The sequence below is a fragment of the Mycteria americana genome, chromosome Z, assembly GCF_035582795.1.
Source record: "Mycteria americana isolate JAX WOST 10 ecotype Jacksonville Zoo and Gardens chromosome Z, USCA_MyAme_1.0, whole genome shotgun sequence".
Lineage (NCBI taxonomy): Eukaryota > Metazoa > Chordata > Aves > Ciconiiformes > Ciconiidae > Mycteria > Mycteria americana.
Window position 1 is genome coordinate 2,433,952 of NC_134396.1, and position 20,206 is coordinate 2,454,157.

Here is a 20,206-nt window from a genome sequence, read left to right on the forward strand (position 1 = left end):
AAGACCAGCTCGCATGAAAACAACGGCGAGCCGCAAGCGAAAGGAAAACCGACCACAACCAACACCAGGGCATTACACACGGAAAAGACACTTGGGCAGGAAGGGAAACTTCAGCTGCAGAAAAGAGGCACCGCAGCTCGCCCTGCAGGCAACCGGGAAACCCTAACGCACCTCCCCGCCACAGCTGCCCCCAAGGGCTCTCTGCCCCAGCGCTTTCGCATCCCCCACTCAACCGCTACAGCCAACCTCCCCCCAACACACCACCAGCAAAGCACCGCCACCGCCCTCCACACGCACGGCCACCCCAACAACGCACTTCCCCAAGACCACCACAGCCACCAGCCAGAACTGAAAACCACAGCCGGAAACTCGCAGCAATCGGAAAGCGAGGAAGGGAAAGCCGTGGCACCACATAAAGCCGGCCGCCCGGCAGCACCCCAAGCACAGCGCCCATCCGCACCACCACCCAGCCTGACCAGGCTCCTGCCCAGCACCACCCACAGCCCCACCATGCCTGCGCCCGCATCCCCACAGCCCCGCCTGCGGCACGGCGCCCCGGCGCTCCTGCTCCTCCTGACGGCTCTCGCCACCACCCTCGCCTGCCACCACCTGCGTCCCCGCGACGCCACCTTCCCCTGGGACAGCCTCCAGCTCCTCCAGGCCATGGCTCCCAGCCCGCCACAGCCCTGCCACCACCAGCACGCGCCCTTCCCCTTCCCCGACACCCTCCTCCACACCAACCACCCGCAGCAAGCCGCTGCCACCGCCCTACGCATCCTCCAGCACCTCTTCGCCACCCTCAGCAGCCCCAGCACGCCCCCACACTGGGACGCCCAGGCACGCCACCACCTCCTCAACAGCCTCCAGCACCACGTCCAGCAGCTCCAGCGATGCCTGCCAGCCAACGGCACGCTCTCGCAAGGCCACGGGCCCCGCAACCTGCTGCTCAGCATCAACAAATACTTCAGGCACATCCAGGACTTCCTCCACACCCACAACCACAGCGCCTGCGCCTGGGACCACGTCCGCCTCGAAGCTCGCGTCTGCTTCCAACACCTCCACAACCTCACCCGCGCCATGCGCAACTAGCCCAACGACCCCGACCGACCCCCTCGGCCCCGCGCACCCCCACCACCGCTTCTGGGCCGCCGCCCCACCCCCACCGCTGCTCTCCCGCCTCCCCTGACCCACGGCAAGAGCCGCTGCAAGAACGGCCCCGCACCCTCGGCCTCCACCGACTGCTCCTCTATTTATACGACTTATTCTATTTATTCTGACAACGGGTTTTATCTATTTATTCACCTATTTATTACTCGACAGAAAATAAAGACCTCTTGCAAAAAGCTTGCCAGCGCCTCTTGTCTCAGGAGCACAGGAACGCGCCTTTGGGGTGGGGGGAAGCCACCGCCACGCAACACCTACTCCAAGCCCTGCTCCAAACAGGGCTCTGCGGAGCCTCTGCCCGCTCTTCTCTTGGGCACCTCCCCAAGGAGGCACTTTCCTCAACCTCTCCGCAAAACCTCTGCCAGGGTTTAGCCATCGTCATCACAATCACCTCTTCGGCCCTCGCCTCCTCAGCATTTCACACCTTCCATCCCGCTTTAGGCCGACCGACGAGCCCTCAGGACGAGGACGACACGGACCTCTCGGAGCGGCTCCCGAGGAGGGCCACAAAAGCCATCAGGGGCGGCTTGGAACGCCTCTCCTACGAGGAAAGGCTGAGAGAGTCGGCGTTGCTCAGCCTGCAGAAGACAAGGCTGCGGGGAGACCTTCTTGCGGCCTCCCAGCACTTAAAAGGGGGCCGAGAAGGAAGACGGGGACAGACTTTTTAACAGGGCCTGCAGCGACAGGACGAGGGCTAGCGGTTTTAAACTAAAAGAGGGCAGATTCAGACTCAATATAGGGAAGACGTTGTTTACCATGAGGGTGGTGAAACACCGCAACAGGTTGCCCAGAGAGCTGGTAGATGCCCCATCCCTGGAAACATTCAAGGGCAGGCTGGACGGGGCTCTGAGCGACCCCATCTCCTCAAAGGTGTCCCTGCTCACTGCTGGGGCCTTGGACTAGGCCGCCTTCAAAGGCCCCTCCCAACCCAAACCATTCGACGATTCTACGAAGGACAGGCACGGCAGAGATCGCTTTCGTTAGGCCGAGTTCCGCTACTCTTGCCCCTTCAGGCACTTCTCACGACAACTCTCCCGTCGCGCTGCTTCAAAACACCTTTCGCAGCAGCACCACAAACCACTCTACCGCAACGCGGACAAGGTCCAGCCACGGACCTCCAACAGCAGCCCACCTCCCGCAGCGACGGCACCTAGGGACGCCAAATCATCGTGCACGTGCCAGCACCCCAAGCACAGCGCCCACCAACACAACGTTGCCCGACAACGCCACGGCTCCCAGACCGCCGCACCCGCCACCACACACACCTTTCCCCTGCTCCAAAAGCTTTGAGAAAACACGGGGGCGTGCAACCTCCACCTCCTCCTCCCGCCACAGCTCTACAGCTAGATCAGCTGGCTCAGCTCCCCCTCCAGAGGACTCCTGGACAGCCCTCCTCTAGGGGCTCAGGCCACCCCAAACGCAACACCCTTCCCTTACGCGCGACCTTTCCCTCTTTGCTCTCCAGCCACCTCACGCAAGCAGGCAGAGAAAACGCAACAAGACCCCTGCGACGGACAGGGGCGCGCGCATGGCACCACAGCCAGGGACCCAACGCAGGCAGCAGGAGCAGCAGCAAGACTCTTCCCTTCTTCCTCTGCCTTTTTCCTCAAGCCTTTCCTCCCCGTTCCCATCAGCTTCGCGCACGGGAGGAGCTGGGGCAGCTCCAGCCGGGAACACGTCCGGTGCTCAAGCGCCTACACCCAGAGCCACCTCCTCGCAAGCCACCGACACCCCCAGGCCCTCGCTCCGGGAGGGGACTCCCCAGCCTCTGACAAGTGACATCACTCCACAACCCTTCCCAACACGAAAAGAAAAGACAAGACCAGCTCGCATGAAAACAACGGCGAGCCGCAAGCGAAAGGAAAACCGACCACAACCAACACCAGGGCATTACACACGGAAAAGACACTTGGGCAGGAAGGGAAACTTCAGCTGCAGAAAAGAGGCACCGCAGCTCGCCCTGCAGGCAACCGGGAAACCCTAACGCACCTCCCCGCCACAGCTGCCCCCAAGGGCTCTCTGCCCCAGCGCTTTCGCATCCCCCACTCAACCGCTACAGCCAACCTCCCCCCAACACACCACCAGCAAAGCACCGCCACCGCCCTCCACACGCACGGCCACCCCAACAACGCACTTCCCCAAGACCACCACAGCCACCAGCCAGAACTGAAAACCACAGCCGGAAACTCGCAGCAATCGGAAAGCGAGGAAGGGAAAGCCGTGGCACCACATAAAGCCGGCCGCCCGGCAGCACCCCAAGCACAGCGCCCATCCGCACCACCACCCAGCCTGACCAGGCTCCTGCCCAGCACCACCCACAGCCCCACCATGCCTGCGCCCGCATCCCCACAGCCCCGCCTGCGGCACGGCGCCCCGGCGCTCCTGCTCCTCCTGACGGCTCTCGCCACCACCCTCGCCTGCCACCACCTGCGTCCCCGCGACGCCACCTTCCCCTGGGACAGCCTCCAGCTCCTCCAGGCCATGGCTCCCAGCCCGCCACAGCCCTGCCACCACCAGCACGCGCCCTTCCCCTTCCCCGACACCCTCCTCCACACCAACCACCCGCAGCAAGCCGCTGCCACCGCCCTACGCATCCTCCAGCACCTCTTCGCCACCCTCAGCAGCCCCAGCACGCCCCCACACTGGGACGCCCAGGCACGCCACCACCTCCTCAACTGTATCAAGTGTTCTATGGTAATGCACATAAGGTAAAAGTTCTTACATTCTGAACAAGGGTTCAGTCTTACTCTTGGAGTTTACAGATACGTGAACAAATTTTTTTTCCATGTCCTTTAGTGTATTTTTTTAAAATAAGTATTACCCATTGCATTTTTCTTTCCATTTGCTGTCACTACCTGTCAGTAACGTCAATAATTGTCAGCTCCTTGTCCCTCCGATCGAAACCTCCCCACCAATATGCATGCTTTGCTCCAGGCCTTGCATAGCCCTGTGGTACAGCTACATGAAAAAAGCACTCCTGCCCAGAGAGCAACAAAGTAATTGAGGAAACTCATACTAACGGCATGATGATTTAAGTTGAACAGCACTCCTAGATATTATTTTTTGTCCTAGCAATGTAACCCCTTGTGCAGGTTTTGTGTTGTAAGGTTTTGGTAGTGGGCGGGGTACAGGGGTGGCTTCTTCAAGAAGCTGCTAGAACCTTCCTCCATGTGCGATGAAGCCAATGGCAGACAGCTCCAAGATGGACTCGCCGCTGGCCAAGGCCGAGCCCATCTGCAACAGTGGTAGCACTTCTGGGATAACATATTTAAGAGGCGGTGGCGGGGAAGAACTCTGCGCAATCGCAGCTGGGGAGAGGAGTGACAGTATTTGAGAGGAACAACTCTTCAGACACCAAGGCCAGTGAAGAAGGAGGGGAGGAGGTGTTCCAGGCACCAGAGCAGAGATTCCCCTGCAGCCCCTGGTGAAGACCATGGTGAGGCAGGCTGTGCCCCTGCAGCCCATGGAGGTCCATGGTGGAGCAGATATCCACTGCAGCCCGTGGAGGACCCCCCCCACAGAGCAGGTGGATGCCTCAAGGAGGCTGTGACCCTGTGGGAAGCCTGCGCTGGAGCAGGCTCCTGAGAGGACCTGTGGACCCGTGGAGAGAGGAGGCCACGCTGGAGCAGGTTTTCTGGCAGGACTTGGGACCCCACGAGGAACCCACACTGGAGCAGTCTGTTCCTGAAGGACTGCACCCTGTGGAAAGGACCCACGCTGGAGCAGTTCGTGAAGAACTGCAGCCCATGGGAAGGACTCACATTGCAGAGTTGGTGGAGGACTGCCTCCCATGGGAGGGGCCCCACACTGGAACAGGGAAAGAGTGTGAGGAGTTCTCCCGAGGAGCGGCAGAGGCAATGTGTGATGAACTGACCGCAACCCCCATTCCCCGTCCTCCTGCACTGCTGGGGGTAGGAGGTAGAGAAATCCAGAGTGAAGCTCAGCTTGGGAAGAAGGGAGGGGTGGGGTGAAGGTGTTTTTAAGATCTGGTTTTATTTCTCATTATCCTTCTCTGATATGATTGCTAATACGTTAAACTGATTTCCTCAAGTTGAGACTGTTTAGCCCATGATGGTAATTGGTGAGTGATCTCTCCCTGTCCTTATCTCAGCCCATGAGCCTTTTGTTGCATTTTTTTCTCTCCCCTGTCCAGCTGAGGAGGGGAGTGATAGAGCGGCTTTGATGGGCACATGACATCCAGCCAGGGTCAACACACTACACCATGTCTCTGCTGGCCACAGAACTGCAAATATTTTGTCATTTTGCTGCTCTGAAAATAATTCCATTCGTTTCAGTTGACAATTCTTCCGAGGATCATGCCTTCATCAGGTAGTTAAAAGCTTCATTAATGTGCTCATGTTTTTAATTCAGGATGTGCAGCTGGACAGGGTTTTGTCTGGGACATCCCTGTACTCACCTTTGACTATCTGACTCTGGCTGTCTCCAGACTCCACATGGAAGACCTGGTACTGTCTTGGACCTTTAATTATGGCATTCATCCAGCGATACTTCTTGTCCAGATCACTGCTCATTGCTCCATGTCTGCCTCTATGGATACACTGCATCACTGAATCCTGTGACTTTTCTCAGTTACGTACTACCAAACTTTCTCTGCAAGATTCTTATCCTAGTTTTCTGAAAAAAAAAAGTCTTTACCATTCTGCAATCTAGGCTGAGGCTCTCTCTGAATCTGTCTGGGAGCTCAGTGTCTCTCACACAGCATTTACATTCTGGATCCAGGTAAGGAAAAAAACTTCGTATACTCTACATCCTGCAGCTCACCTGCATTTGTTGCTGTGACGTATATGCAAAGATCTCCACCTATGAGCACCTCCAAAACCTGTCAGATGCACCTACTGGCTGCCAATTTGTGTAGTTGCTGTTCAACCCTACCTCTTGGCAAAAGACAACATTCATGCTCAGTTTTCAACTAGATTTGACAAGATGTCATACTGTTGCTGCAACAATTAAGAATTTCTCCACTCACAAGCACAGAGCACACTTGATTCTATTTACTGAATTTGCAGAATGACGAATGCACAATGCAACAGTTGCTCTGTATCAATTTACACCACCTAGAGAAACTGTGGATATTTAAGAAACTAGAATATAGAACATAAGGATAAGCTCTTAATCGCCATTAAATTAACCAATTTGTGTTGCACAAATGATCAACACTGAAGATAACTTTTTTAAAATTAAATAAACCAAACCATTTACTTACCATTGGCAGTCTGGATTGAAGCATCTGGAGATCATCATAACCATAAATCTGCTTAAAGACAGATAAAAATACAACATCGTTATAACACTTTTCTGTGACACTGACCAATTTGGGGTTTTAAACAGAGTTTGACCTAGGACCAGTCTATTTTAAAGGTGTACAGCTATATGTCGCATTGTGCCATCATGGCATATCGTAGCATTTATAGGCTAGTAGAGCTAAGCTTAAAATGGCTTGTCACTCTTATATTGTTTCTTGGTGACAGCAGTCCTCTGAGGAGAGTTTGACTGTCCCATCTTCAATACTGTTTTCACAGATGCATCATTCATCAACTTGTGAAAAGTCTACAGGGCATTCGGATTTGGGAATAAGAGCAACAGCCTTCTTTCCTGGAGTCATTACTTCTGAGAATAGCAGGATTAAGATTTGATGACTAGACCACAAAGCAACCTATGGTATGCCCTCGCATCCAGTGTGATACAGAAAGATGATTAAAATAAAGTTTCTGATTTAAAAAACAGATAACCAAAAATATGTTGATCCTGCTCAGACATCAAAAAGCTATATGCAATCTGTCAAAGTATGACAGACAGGACACATGGTACATTTCAACCATTACTACAGTAAATCTATTCCAGTTACACAAACCTGAACGAGTCTAATTTTACTCAAAGGTCCTAAAACCTGATACCACTGAAAATCATAGCAACACGCATGTTTAGCTTCAACAGCAGCCAGATCAGGACTGTACCAACATTTCTGCAGTTTACTATCAACAGTGAATATATTTCATATATTCTTCAGCATTTGGAACAAGAATTCCAGGTGCAACATGTGCCAACAGAAATGCCTTGGCATAGACAGCAGCAGGTCTGGAGGGCCCACTTGCACCAAGGGTTAAGCAATCAAGGACAGGAACAATTAAATTGCTTACTGGGTAGGCAGGCAGAAGTCCTCCAGGTCCCACAATATACTGGTTATGCAACAAGGGCGGTACACCTTGGGGCAGGTTTGGGGGAGCTTTGCCTGTAGAATCAAAATACAGACACTTTAACGAGCCTTTAGAAAAGAAAAGGCTTCAGCATTGAGACAAGAGAGCTCACAAGCCCTGGCAGCTGCACTGTCATAGCCTGTAAAGAGTAGAACTATGCAGAAGAATTTTGTGCTGGTTGATGAAAATGCTCAAAATAGCCTGAAGAGTTTAACCATGCCTCAAGGAAGGGAAAGCACAGGCTACTTAAGACTGAAAACAGTCCCACTGGAGAACAGTCTGATTTTGTCATTTACTTTGTCCAAGAGGATTACAAGAATTACAGAAACCTCTCCTTTCCTCAATCCTCTCCTGAAGGCAAAATTTAGGCATTGTTCTCAATCGAAGAGAGCAAATTCCCTCCTTGCATTTTCTGCTCTGTCACCACATTCCCCCTTATTGCCAGCAATAGACTGGAAAGCACTAAATGTTGCCAGCATACTTTCTGTGGGTGACTTACTGCAGCTGAGAATAGCAAAGAGAAGAAGATTGAAACAGTTTCAGTTGCCTCCATGAAGCAGTGCTAGGAAGCAGAAGAGTAAAAAAAATGCACTTTGGCCAGTCATCAGACACTTCATTTACAAGGTATGGGAATGAGAAATCCTTCTGTAAGTAAGTTTGATCTTAATATTTAAATCATTAAATCCCCTCCATAGGATTTCCTTTTAGGAGTTCAGGTTGATTACAGAAGCAAGAGAGAATTTAGCATTGCTTCCACTTCAGTGCAAGAAGCCTCTCCACCTTCTCTCTCTGTGGACCCTTTTTCTGAAGTGCTATTTGCTGTGGAATGATCCAGACATCAGACACTTTTTTCCTTTCTGTAGATGTGGCAGTAGGGATGTGGCATATGATAATGAGGACATTGCAGTATATTTTGATACTGCGAAATGAATTCAAGTCATAGAGAAGACTGAAGTTAAAGCTAATGTGAACGGACAGCTGAGAGCTGATCACAACCTGGAATACAAACTGGGCAAGTCTCCTAGCCCAAAACTTCCCAAGTCAGAACTGCTCTGGTGTCTATTTACAAAGCTCTTTGGGGATGGAATGTGCTATATAAATGGCACATAACACCCTAACAAATATGTCAAATACACAAAACGAGGCAACTTTATTTTATGAGCCAGCAAATAAAGCATGCTGAAAATGCCAGTCAAGAATGTGGATTTCTTAGCATAGTTATGGCTGGTGAGATGCTCAACTGACAGCCTTGCTGACTGAAGTCCTCTGTCTATCCACGTGATCTGTTAATATTGCGAACCTGAAGACACTAAGGGAGCTGCCCGTGTGGTAGCAGCTGGTATAGACACACTGGTAACACTCAGGCCAAGGCTGTTTGTAGTGTTCATACTGCTTGCCATGCTGACAACTGAAGAGGTGGTGCTAGTGGCTGAGGTTGAAGCAGTTGAAAAGGTTGTTGAGGGCTGGAGCGAAGTTGTGTTCTCAACACTAGTGTGCTAGAAAGGAGACAAAAAGAATGAGGATCACAGGGCAAATAAACAACAGTGGAAGAAGCTGGGGGCGTGGTGGGGGGTGGTGTCAACTCCCCCCTCCCCCAACAATCTTTTAAGTTACAGCAGCACATGCAAAAGATACAAATTATCTATATACCACACAAGAAACTAAGTTGCATACTTGTGATTTTTCAGGATTCAAAGAAAATCATTACATGACAGTTAAATTCAAACCGCTGTATCATCACAAAATTATACCACGGTAACTCAAATGTCACTCCATTGCATTATTTCTTGCCCTTTGCTTGTATATTCCTTTAAGCCTGTACTCATTATGTTAAATAAACTCCTATATTCTTCCAAAAGACAGCATTTGTTTTCAGAATACAAGACACTGCTATCGTGATTTCCTCCATGCACTTGTGGAATTTAGAAGATTAAAACTGCAGTGCCCCACAACAGAGTCAATGTGGTAAACTCAAATGCAGACCAGATGTATTACAGGAACACATGAGAATAAAGGAATTCCTGGTTTGAATCCAGCACAATGCAGTGCCTCAGCTGTAAGCTGATCACACTTGCAAAACATGCTATCAACACACAGAAGCCAAAACAACTCTGACAACAGAAAAGAAGGACATTTGGATAAGTGTGAATTTTTAAGTTACATACTCAGCAGGGATGAGGCATTAGAAACCAAAATATAGGCATAAAGAAAAGCAGTAACCTACGTGCACACCCCAACTGGGATTGTACAAAAGTACCCCACCACAGAACAAGGGAGAGTCTCTGACTTGCATTTGCGCCACCTCATCTAGAGCACTGTGCTCACTAGCATGTGCCTTGTTATCTCAAATGTATTAAATACACAGGTGACAATGATGTCACATGGTAAACTCTAAAATCATCGGTCAGGAGGCATTTGTCATTACATGTATCATGCCATCACCTGAATTTTGCCAGTTAATCAGTCCAGTGGAGACTGCTAACAGTCCACATTTTGGAGCAGTTTCAGACAGCCACTTCTAAAGATTTTTTTTTTAAATACGTTTGTTACAAGAAATTCTTTCTTTATTCCATCCCCCCTTGCTGGCACGAAAATTCCCTCTGCAGTTGTGTGACTGGCAAGTCTCTGTAATAGCCACTCCTGATCTAGTACAAATCACAAGTGGTAAAGACTTTTTTTACCACTAGAGGGCTGGCAGTCCTTCTTCCCCAAGATAAGGCTCTTGTTGCAGATCTTAGTGTACAGGGACACGTGAACTTTAAGAGAGGGTCTTAATCATCAGATAAACTGACTATAAGCCAAACTTCTCTTGCAATGCAAATAGGACTTACGGCATGTGATGTGCTTGAAGACAACACTGAGGCAGGGGAGAGGCTGCTCTGATGATTGGAAAGGGAGCTAGAAAGAAATTGCAAAGAATTAATAAAATTAATTTTTCCTAGAACTCTTTTTTTATATATATATATATACACATAGTGTATATATATGTATGTGTGTATATATACACACATATATATATAAACACAGAGTAGGTAGTAGGATATTAGTTAAAGAGTAAAAATTGTATGTGTGTGTATACATACACACACAGAGTAGGATATTAGTTAAAGAAAAAATTGCCTGTAGGGGGGTGTGTGTATACATATACACATACACACATGTGTACATGTGTGTATATATACACACACCCCCTTACAGGCATTTTTTCCTTGAATTAGTATCCTACTACCTTTTAATGAAAAAAATTTAAGTACAGAGACAACTATTACTAACAAGAAACATCTAAAACACCATTCATTTGTATTTATCAATTTACTATATTTTTAGAAAAACAATAGTTGCTTCAGGAATTACGTAGCAATGACTCCAACACACAAAGTCCAAAACCAGAAGGTTCACACAACACATGGCTTGCTTCTCATTCTTTCCCTGAGCAACTGCTGCTGCCTGCCACGGCACGGGGCACAGGTATTTAATTAGGCAAGGCAGTGCTTTGGTTTGACTCACTATGGTATATTTTTCACATTTGAACCTGTATAACATTAGTTCAACCAATTAGAAATGCAGGGTATTTGCTCCATAACACACTCTCAAAAGACAGGGCTCAAAAAAACCCAGCAAACAAAGAGCATATGTGAAAGCCCAAAAATTAGTGGTACTACTACAGAATCTGGCAATTTAATCAAGGCCGGTTCATACCACTACCACCCACCAAAAGCCATTTCCTCTTTGAAAATATGAATCAGAACTGTCAGTTCAGTTTCATACATACACTGTAAAATATGAAAATAAAGAATCGCCTGCTGAAAAACATCTGCAGATAACTTCATTTTAGGAAGGAACTCTACTTTAGCATCATCTTTTTTGCCTAGCTGACCAGGCCTGTGAACTTTTGGCAGTAACAGTAGCACTGACACTCATCTGTAATCCAAAGATCTTTAAATGTCTCCCTGAAAGGTGACTGAAACTGGTTCTTAAACACTGACAAAAGTTACACCTTACATTCAAGGACAAGAACATAACTTACAGTATGGAATAAACACAATGAATACTGAACAAAGGCAAACAAAAAAAAGCCATTAAAAAGTATGTATGGTTTGGTGTTTGAAAAGCCCCTCCTCATGTGAAATCAGAAGCAAGAGAGATCTGAACCATAACAAGTATTTCAGTATTCTCTATGGAAATAGCCACAAGAAAATACAGCAGTTTTCATAACAAAGCTGCACGCTAAATTATATGCCCTAATTTAAGGGCAAACACTTTGGGCAGTTCTTCAAGGTGTGGGACCAGAATAAATCTTGGGGATTAATTTTACTTTAATTCTTTAAAACTGTTCCCCATCTGCAGGAATTACAATGACACCGCTGCAGGCAGCAAGGAAAGAAACAGTTCAGTCCAACATACAGTTTTAAACCACTTCCTCACCCATTCTCCCCAGCTCTTCCAATAAGCCTTAATTCACCATCTGACCTACGGTAGACACACAGACAAGAGCCGCCAGCACAACCAAGTCAGACATACTTGGAATTCAGGCATCATCCTTCCATGGCACTTGGTATCTGCCCAACAGCATCAGCCCTCCAACTAAAATTTCTACCAATGCACACAGCTTTTCTACAAACAAATGCGGGGAGATGATATTTCTAACAAGAATTACTCCATTCATGTTATTTGAAATGTCTACCATTTTATTCAACACAAAACACTAGTGTATTAAAAGAGAATCAACCATGTCCTAGCTGTGAAACAGGGAAAAAAACTTGATATCCCATCAAATTAGTTTCTTACATTAACAAATGTAAGAAATACAAAGGTGAGTATTAAAAATGTAACTCAACCAGTATAGCCTCAGGATGTCACCCACCTGAGGACAAAGCTCAAGTAACAGGCAATGAGAAAATCAGACAGATAGTGCATATGAGCTAAGTTGTGCTGAATGCACTTCCAGGAACACCAATCTGGTATTTCAAAGTGTCTTAAGGAAATGTCTTAGAAAAATAAAAAATACACACTTTCCCTGTGGAATTATTTCTGGTTTTTAATTTTAAGAAATACAAATATAAATGAAACTACAATATTTCAAAATTAGGCAGGAAGTGAACTGTTAAGGAATGATTTCAAACATACGACACTAAACAAACAGCAGGCACTGTGGACAAAGTAGGAAAAACAAACTGGGGGAATCAATTTAGCTAATTTAGCTGGCATGATTGAAGCAAGAGACCCTTGAAACACAAAGTTGTTTATACACCACAAAAACTTGAGGGCAGCAGCTGTCCTGTCATTAAGAGGCAGGACAAAGTATGAGCCCAGAGCTCATACTTTGCAACCAGAAACATCCTGTTCTCTTCTGAATCTCTCTCCTAATTTCTAGGTAATGTCAGAAAAGGGGACTCTGGTGTGTGACAGCCCCCATACAGAATCACCCTTATGTTTGCCCTTTCCCCAAAATTGAACCCCTTTCAGTTTATCACAACTCCTACTGTACCTGCTTAACTGGGAAAGTGAGCTGCTGGCCAAATCACTGGACTGAGGCAAGCTGGGCAATGTTGCCACGTGCTGTGAAGCTGAAGGCAGAAGCGAAGCAGTGGTGGATACCACGCTAGGCAGAGCACCAGCAGAAGGCAGTGAGGGAGAAGGCTCTGTCTTAGGCGCTGGAACTGATGAAGTAGCTGCAACAAGTTGAAAAGAGGCATTCAAAGACAAATTCCAGCATACCTGACATCCCAGCCTGGATGCAGGAACACAGTAGTATCCTCCCCTTGGTTTACAAAAACCTGACCATTAAGAACCAGTAACAGTATCAAGCAATCTGGCTATTAAGGAAAAATCAAACAGCCACAGAACTATCATTTTTTCCCTTTGAGCACTTCACCTACAATAGATTTATAATTTTCACCGCTACACGTGTAATAAACTACAGTCTTCTGCACTTCGCCTCCCACTATCTGGGCTACTAGCTTTCACTCACAAATCAATCCTCATTTTAAAATTCCTTGCATTTGGTTCCACAAACAAAAGTAATTTGCACTTTTCAAGGCACTGTACAAATCTACGTTTACCTACACCTCTGCTTCTTCATTCCAGCCTATTGATGATCACCTTTGATAATCAAGACTGAGATTGATGGAGTACAAGGGCAGATATAACTCATCAGTCAATGTGTAATACAGTAGAATAAAAGAAGCCACAATAAATGGCCACAATTGAGCACAGGATTAAGCATTTTTAATGGCTAAAGAGTTGTCAAATACTGACTTACTTTATTTGACCTAGATAACAAAAAGTGTTTAGCTTTAATGTTACTTTTTAGGCTACACAGAGTAAAACTTGTTTACCACAGATGTGCCTTTCCAAAGGATTGCTATATTGTAATAAGACACTAAACAACTCTAGTGCCCAACATAATTCCCAGCTGTTTCTACACTTATCTCTTGTCCTGCAAAAATAATATAAAGAAGTAGAGGCAGTCACCCACCAATAAAACTCAGAAAGAGAACTGAGCCCTGCCTTCTGCTGGGCCATGCTTCCATACCACAACAGAGACCACTACTCAGGGGATCATCACTAACTTGTAATGCATGTGAGGACAGTTTTAGAATGGGCACCAAACAGAAGTCAGATATACGCTTGGAAGTTATGCATCACAGTTTGTTCACATTACTGGTTTGGTTTCCTCACTAAATGATCCAAGTCAGGTTGCTGGATTGGGTGCTATGCGAACAGAAATCGAGAGGTATTGGCCTTGGCAATAAGTATGAGGGTTACTGACAACAGAGGAGGAAATTCAGGTGACAAACAGAGACATAGTTATGAAGGCAGCAACTATATTGCCTGATACCTTCTGACAAGATTCATATAAAAACAAGTAAATAACTTTCACAACTCCCAATATGTGTAGAGCAGGGTTCCCTTCTTGAAGTAAAAGTAGATGTCCTCAATACAAGGGACAGAATCACCATCTTTATTAAGACTCCTTACAAGATGCCTGAACACAGTGTGCAAGACAAAGAGAACCAGGAGACAAGTAAGATGCTCAGAATTATAACACACCAGTCATGCTTTGAACCAAGGGTTTAGGAAGTATGAGATCTGGATATTAAAGGACAACAGCAGCAATGATGAGAGATGAACAACTAATAATATTACCAGCACATACAGAAGGGAAAAGGTCAGTACTTTCAAAAGTTAAGAGAATTTCAAAATTGTTTGGATGCATGAAATAGGTACATGGAAGAAGACTGATTCCAGTTTATGTGCTTGAGATACAGAAAAAACCAGAAGTGTTCTCAAAAAGAGAACTGGCATAGAAAAAGGGACTAATAAAGCCGTTCTATAATAATTACAAAAATACTAGGAATTCTCAGATCTTTGTTTTCCATGGCAAAAAGACAAGTCCTGTAGTGAATTTCATAAATTGTTTACTAATTCTGTACACAAAAGTAAGGAAGTTTTCCACTGAAAAGTTGTCTTTATATATAACAATCTTTTAAGTGGTACCTCTTTGTGCATATACACTCCTCCTGCTCATTTAAATTGAACTTGGCATTAACAAAACACTGTTTACAGGTCTGAATACTCAACTTCTTTCTATTCAGAAGTATTAAAAAAACAAACAAAAAAAGGCTGCCCCACTAATGACCTACCTGAAGAGCTGTTTAAGAGGAGGATAGACCTAAAATTGAAGCGTTGGAATTCCAAAAGATGTTAATTCACACTGCTGCCCTTGAAAACTTCCACAGAGCAGCACATAAAGGTCAGAAGAGTGAATACTATACTTCAATTATTTTAACTCCAGGAAGAGAGCAGTAGGGGTGCTACAAGTAAAATACCACATTAGAAACAGGCCAAGATGAAGATAACAGGAATGCCTGTATCAGAGCCAGTAGTACTGTTATTGTTACTCCACTGCAAGGCAGCAAGCTACCCGGCAGAGGGAGCACGTTAGTCACCCTTATTCCCCACGGGCTTGTAACAGGGCTTAAGTAGCACTATACCCAGTGAGAGGTGCATTCAAAGAATGTGACTTGGTTCCATTACAGCTAAATGCTACTCGCAGCTTCCCAGCTGAGAATTGGAAGAATTGCTAAGAAATTTTATATTAATTGGTAATGTTAGACTTTATTTTAATTTCGTATTAAGTAATTTTTGGCAGGGAAATTCAAAAGGAAAAGCAGCAGCAAAGCAGCCTCTCTAATTCTAAGACTGCTTAGGTTTGTAGATTTAATAGGGCTGCTTTCATACTTCAGTTTTAGTCAAGAAGCAAGCAGTGTATCCTATGCAAGTACAAAATAAACTCAAATGCATCAGCCAAAAATTAGTCAGGGAGAACAATATAAAACTTTAAACCAGATGTCACTGCTACAGTTGTGCACACAGCAAGTAGTAAGGAAAGATCAGAAAGTCCTGTGCACAACCAAGCTTTGTAAACTTACTGTCAAGAGTTGCCTGTGTTCTAACACCGCTGTGCCCGTTCTGTAAACAAAGGAGAAATGAATGAGTACATCATCTTAGAGGTATATTAAATTTTCAGACTGAATCACACATCGAACATGCTTCATGCAAAAGTCTATATCCGCTCTAAATTTAAAGACAAAAAAGGCAGAAAATTAACTTTTTACTGCCTTTAACAAAACCACGTAATAGCTGTCTCAAGTGCCAGGTGTTCTGAACATACAGAATCCCATACACTGCCCATACTACACCCATCAGCAGGAGACCTTCCCATATACTGTATATAACATAAACTTCAGCTCTAAACCAATACGAAAGAAAGAATTGCATTAACATATAGGAAATGGTTGTGCTTTTGATCTAATGCAACTCACAATTTTAACTATCCAAGTTACACAGAGACGCCAATTTTTTTCCATTGAAAGATAAGACTTGAGAAGCACCAGTTGTTTTTTGGATAACGCTGGAGTACAGAAGTGGATAGTCTATGCTTGATCCTCACCAGTACATACGAGCTAGTACAGAAGACAAGTGTGACTGAGCCATTACATAACAAAGGCCAGAAGTAAATACACTTACAAACTCTCACAAGTTCCTTAAACATTTAACAAATTAAGTTCTCGTAAAACAAACCTACATTCCATACACAAAGAGAGCAGGTGCTTTTGAATCTCCCAAAAGAGATCCTCTCTGTCCTAGTTTAGACCTCTCCCTATGCTTTTTAAAATAAAACATGAAAACTAATTCTCGCTGGTGTTTAAATCCAAAAAAAGAGTAATGCTGGAGAGGCCACAAACAGTTTGGATCCATTTTCTAGGTACCATAAAAATCTAATAAATTTAAAAAACAAACAGTTTGGTATCCATTTTCTAGGTACCATAAAAATTTATTAAATAATATACCTTGAGATAAAAACTGTCAAGTTACGGCAAAATACCATGACTAATTTTTACATACAGAGATAGTTCCTTTTTTAAAAGCTAAGCTCCAGGGAAGGAAACTCAAGTAGAATGTTATGTGTTACTACAAAAAAAGGTCAACCAGTAATTTAAGATGTCAAACCCCATAAAATCAGAAGCTCTTGTATCCCAAATACAGTATGGACAAAAATGGCTACACAATAGGAAAAGCAAACACAAATAACAGGGTGGGCTTGGGAATCAAAAATACCACTTGGCTTGGTTAAAAGTTATTAACACAGCAGGGTAATGCAAGTCTAACATGGATAAGAATATTCCACCTTTTCAAGGTCTTATTTCTGAAATTCACTCACCGTAACTGCAACAGGGGTTGATTCAGACGGAGCCATGGAGCTTTGGTACGCTATCCTACTATGCACAGAAGTCTGGTCATAGGAGGAAGTTGTTGTTACTGGGCTAGTGCTCTGTGATGAGCAAGTCAGACTGGAAGAGGTGATGGCAGAGGTTGTGTAGGTGGACTCCTGTACTGTACTGGATATTGGCAAAGAGGTATTCAAAGGATCACTGGAAAAAGTAAAAATTATTTATCATCTTGATCAAAGACATCTCAAACACCCTCATGAAAATATCAGCTCCTATACAGTTATCTAGAACTACCTTAAACATGCAGTCAATTCTACATTATTTATACTAGAAAAACTAATGATGAAAAAAAATTGTAATTTTGCTTTGTTCCCAAATAATCACTGGGGGACTACTGCTTTGCTCCCAGTAATCAAAACCATCAGCTGCACTAAGCACCATTCACCTTCCTCCTGCCAGCCCAACCACAACAAGAGTTTACACACAAGCACTTTGCAGTCATGTTATTTCCACCTTCTCAAAGGATAAATTAATGAACATAATGTCTCTTTTTTAAACAACTAGATCCATAAAATCTGGTATTATATGATAAGAAACACCCAGTCTCTTTTTACAATAGAATTCTAATGTTACAGTAGCAGCCTACAGAATGAACCATGCAAATAGGAAAAAATAAAACATGCAGAGGAGTTTTACTTTCTAAACAGCTTAAATCATTTATACAACTAGAAATTAATGTGAAAGTTCATTTTTACTAGTATTTCTGAATTAACTTCAGGAAGCTTTTTAATGAAGCCAGTTTCTGAATGAATAAGGAAGAAAATATGGGTTACTGGCATGTTGGCATTTATCATTTGCTATTTTAGCCTTTTCAGTAAGAGCTTCTGCATACTGAAAGCCTGGCTTCTTTTCTCATCCCATAGAAGCACCAGATCTGTAATCTGGTGCCAATCTACTAACACACATATATGTTATAAAGGTCATCTCTCCTGGATCAAAAGCAGAAAAATTTGGGTTGTGAGGAACAAACCCTCAAACAAATTTGAAAATCAGGACAATTAAACACAAGAAAGCAATTCTATACAGGGTAGCTTATTATAAAGTTCTTTACATTCATGTCATCTCCAGCTTCAATTGACTCATCCAGGGAGATTTTGACTGTCATTAGAAAAGAAATTTCTCCTTTAAGATGCCATCCACAGAAAACATTTAGCCTTACAAGTCATCATATTTCCCCCTCCCACTACATGGCAACTGCGCCTTGATGTTTTTGGCACAAACTTGACCCCCTAAAGAAGACATTTAAGAATGCACAAGGGGAACTTGCACGTACTTTACAGATTTTGAGTACAAGCTATTGTTGGTCGCCTGGCTGGTATTCTCACTGCTTGAGGTTGATCCAAACTCCGGGAGTGCAGGCTCTGATCCAAACTCCAGAGCTCCAAACTGAACATTTAACCCTGTCACATCTGCTGATCCAGGCATCTCCACTGCAGAGGCAGGAATCTTAAAGGAGGAAAAAAAGGCCGTAATTCCTTTGCATGCACTATCTGTATTAAAGATACCAGTAACTGACACCCTGTCTTCCCTTAACTACAGGCTTCCTCAGCCTTCACTGCTAACTAGAGCTGCAACAACCCCCCAGTTTACATCACATAAATTAACTATATTCTTGTAACCTGAAATTAATTCATTGATTCTGTGCCCTGATCTGGAGCCAAAAGAGTAAGCCATACTATTCTACAATATCAAAGTGTCATCCGTGTCCATCCCCCTTCAACCAACATTCATCTTGTGGCTACTAAGTCAATCCAAAATCACTCGGCAACAGTCATCTTCCACACAGAGTAATCAGATATGTGCTTGGAAAAAAAATCACCACTGTATTTTGGACCTGAAACTATCCAGCTTAGAATTTCCTGCTTTATAAACAAGAAATATACCATGGTCTTTGCTCTCCTTCTCCCTAGCAACTTATATACAGAATAGAATCATAGAATCTTTTAGGTTGGAAAAGACCTTTAAGATCAAGTCCAGCCGTTAACCTAACACTGCCAAGTCCACCACTATACCATGTCCCTCAGCACCGCATCCAAACGTCTTTTAAATACCTCCAGGGATGGGGACTCCACCACTTCCCTGGGCAGCCTGTTCCAATGCTTGACAACCCTTTCAGTGAAGAAATTTTTCCTAATATCCAATCTAAACCTCCCCTGGCGCAACTTGAGGCCGTTTCCTCTTGTCCTGTCATTTGTTACCTGGGAGAAGAGACCAACACCCTCCTTGCTACAACCTCCTTTCAGGTAGTTGTAGAGAGCGATAAGGTCTCCCCTGAGCCTCCTTTTCTCCAGGCTAAACAGTCCCAGCTCCCTCAGCCGCTCCTCACAAGACTTGTGCTCCAGACCCTTCACCAGCTTCGTTGCCCTTCTTGCAGTGAGGGGCCCAAAACTGCACACAATATTCGAGGTGCAGCCTCACTAATGCAGAGTACAGGGGGACAATCACGTCCCGAGTCCTGCTGGCCACACTATTTCTGATACAAGCTTTTGTATGTTTTTACATTTACTAATGACAAGCCACTACTCAATCACCCACCTTGGATGCTGGAGTTATCCTCCGTTTTGGTGGTTTTATCTGTTTCTGCTGGGTTTGATGGGCAGTCACTGCCTGGTTATCCATAGATATAGTGGGGAGCTGTAATATTTTGCTAACAGCTGTAGAGGTGTCTACTGGCGATGGCTCTCGGAGTTTTACCTGGGAGGAGAAGGACTCCAGCCCAGGAGGAGGAACAGGAACTCCCTGCGTTTGTTGTTGCTGTCGCTGGGTCAGCTGGCTTAGAACTGGGGATGGTTCAGGCTGGGATTTAAAGTCTGGTCAGCATTGGGAAAAAGAAATATCAAAATTAAAGCATTAAACTCTGCTCTTCATGCTTCTACTCTTTATGAAAGAATCTGGGTGACCTGACATACTCGACAGCTGTGATTTTATAGCATGTGCTATAAAACTCTCTTTCAGACATCAGACGAGTTTCACATTGAACATTAACACTGCCATAATAAGGCCAACATTTGATATTCTCTACATCAAATA

The 20,206-nt window shown here is 45.1% G+C and overlaps 2 protein-coding genes and 1 non-coding gene across 15 annotated transcripts in view; 1 reads left to right on the forward strand and 2 right to left on the reverse strand.

Annotated features, from left to right (window-relative positions):
• UBE2R2 (ubiquitin conjugating enzyme E2 R2) overlaps positions 1 to 20,206 on the forward strand; it is a 262,560-nt gene that overhangs the window by 210,352 nt on the left and 32,002 nt on the right. The window lies entirely within an intron of this gene.
• Positions 1 to 20,206, reverse strand: part of UBAP2 (ubiquitin associated protein 2) — a 236,801-nt gene that overhangs the window by 152,038 nt on the left and 64,557 nt on the right. For 10 of the 13 annotated variants that reach the window (XM_075526563.1, XM_075526562.1, XM_075526571.1 and 7 more), the window contains 9 exons: positions 19,712 to 19,986; positions 18,450 to 18,622; positions 17,107 to 17,317; positions 15,815 to 15,854; positions 12,868 to 13,051; positions 10,211 to 10,277; positions 8,680 to 8,875; positions 7,323 to 7,414; positions 6,389 to 6,439 (listed from right to left, as the gene is read on the reverse strand). In XM_075526563.1, the coding sequence (XP_075382678.1) occupies positions 6,389 to 6,439; positions 7,323 to 7,414; positions 8,680 to 8,875; positions 10,211 to 10,277; positions 12,868 to 13,051; positions 15,815 to 15,854; positions 17,107 to 17,317; positions 18,450 to 18,622; positions 19,712 to 19,986 (1,289 nt within the window). The remainder of the gene's footprint in view (positions 1 to 6,388; positions 6,440 to 7,322; positions 7,415 to 8,679; positions 8,876 to 10,210; positions 10,278 to 12,867; positions 13,052 to 15,814; positions 15,855 to 17,106; positions 17,318 to 18,449; positions 18,623 to 19,711; positions 19,987 to 20,206) is intronic. The other 3 variants (XM_075526570.1, XM_075526569.1, XM_075526567.1) reach the window with 1 other exon arrangement.
• LOC142402858 (small nucleolar RNA SNORD121A) lies at positions 18,926 to 19,010 on the reverse strand. Its single transcript, XR_012773498.1, has one exon. It is a non-coding gene; the product is annotated as a small nucleolar RNA SNORD121A (small nucleolar RNA).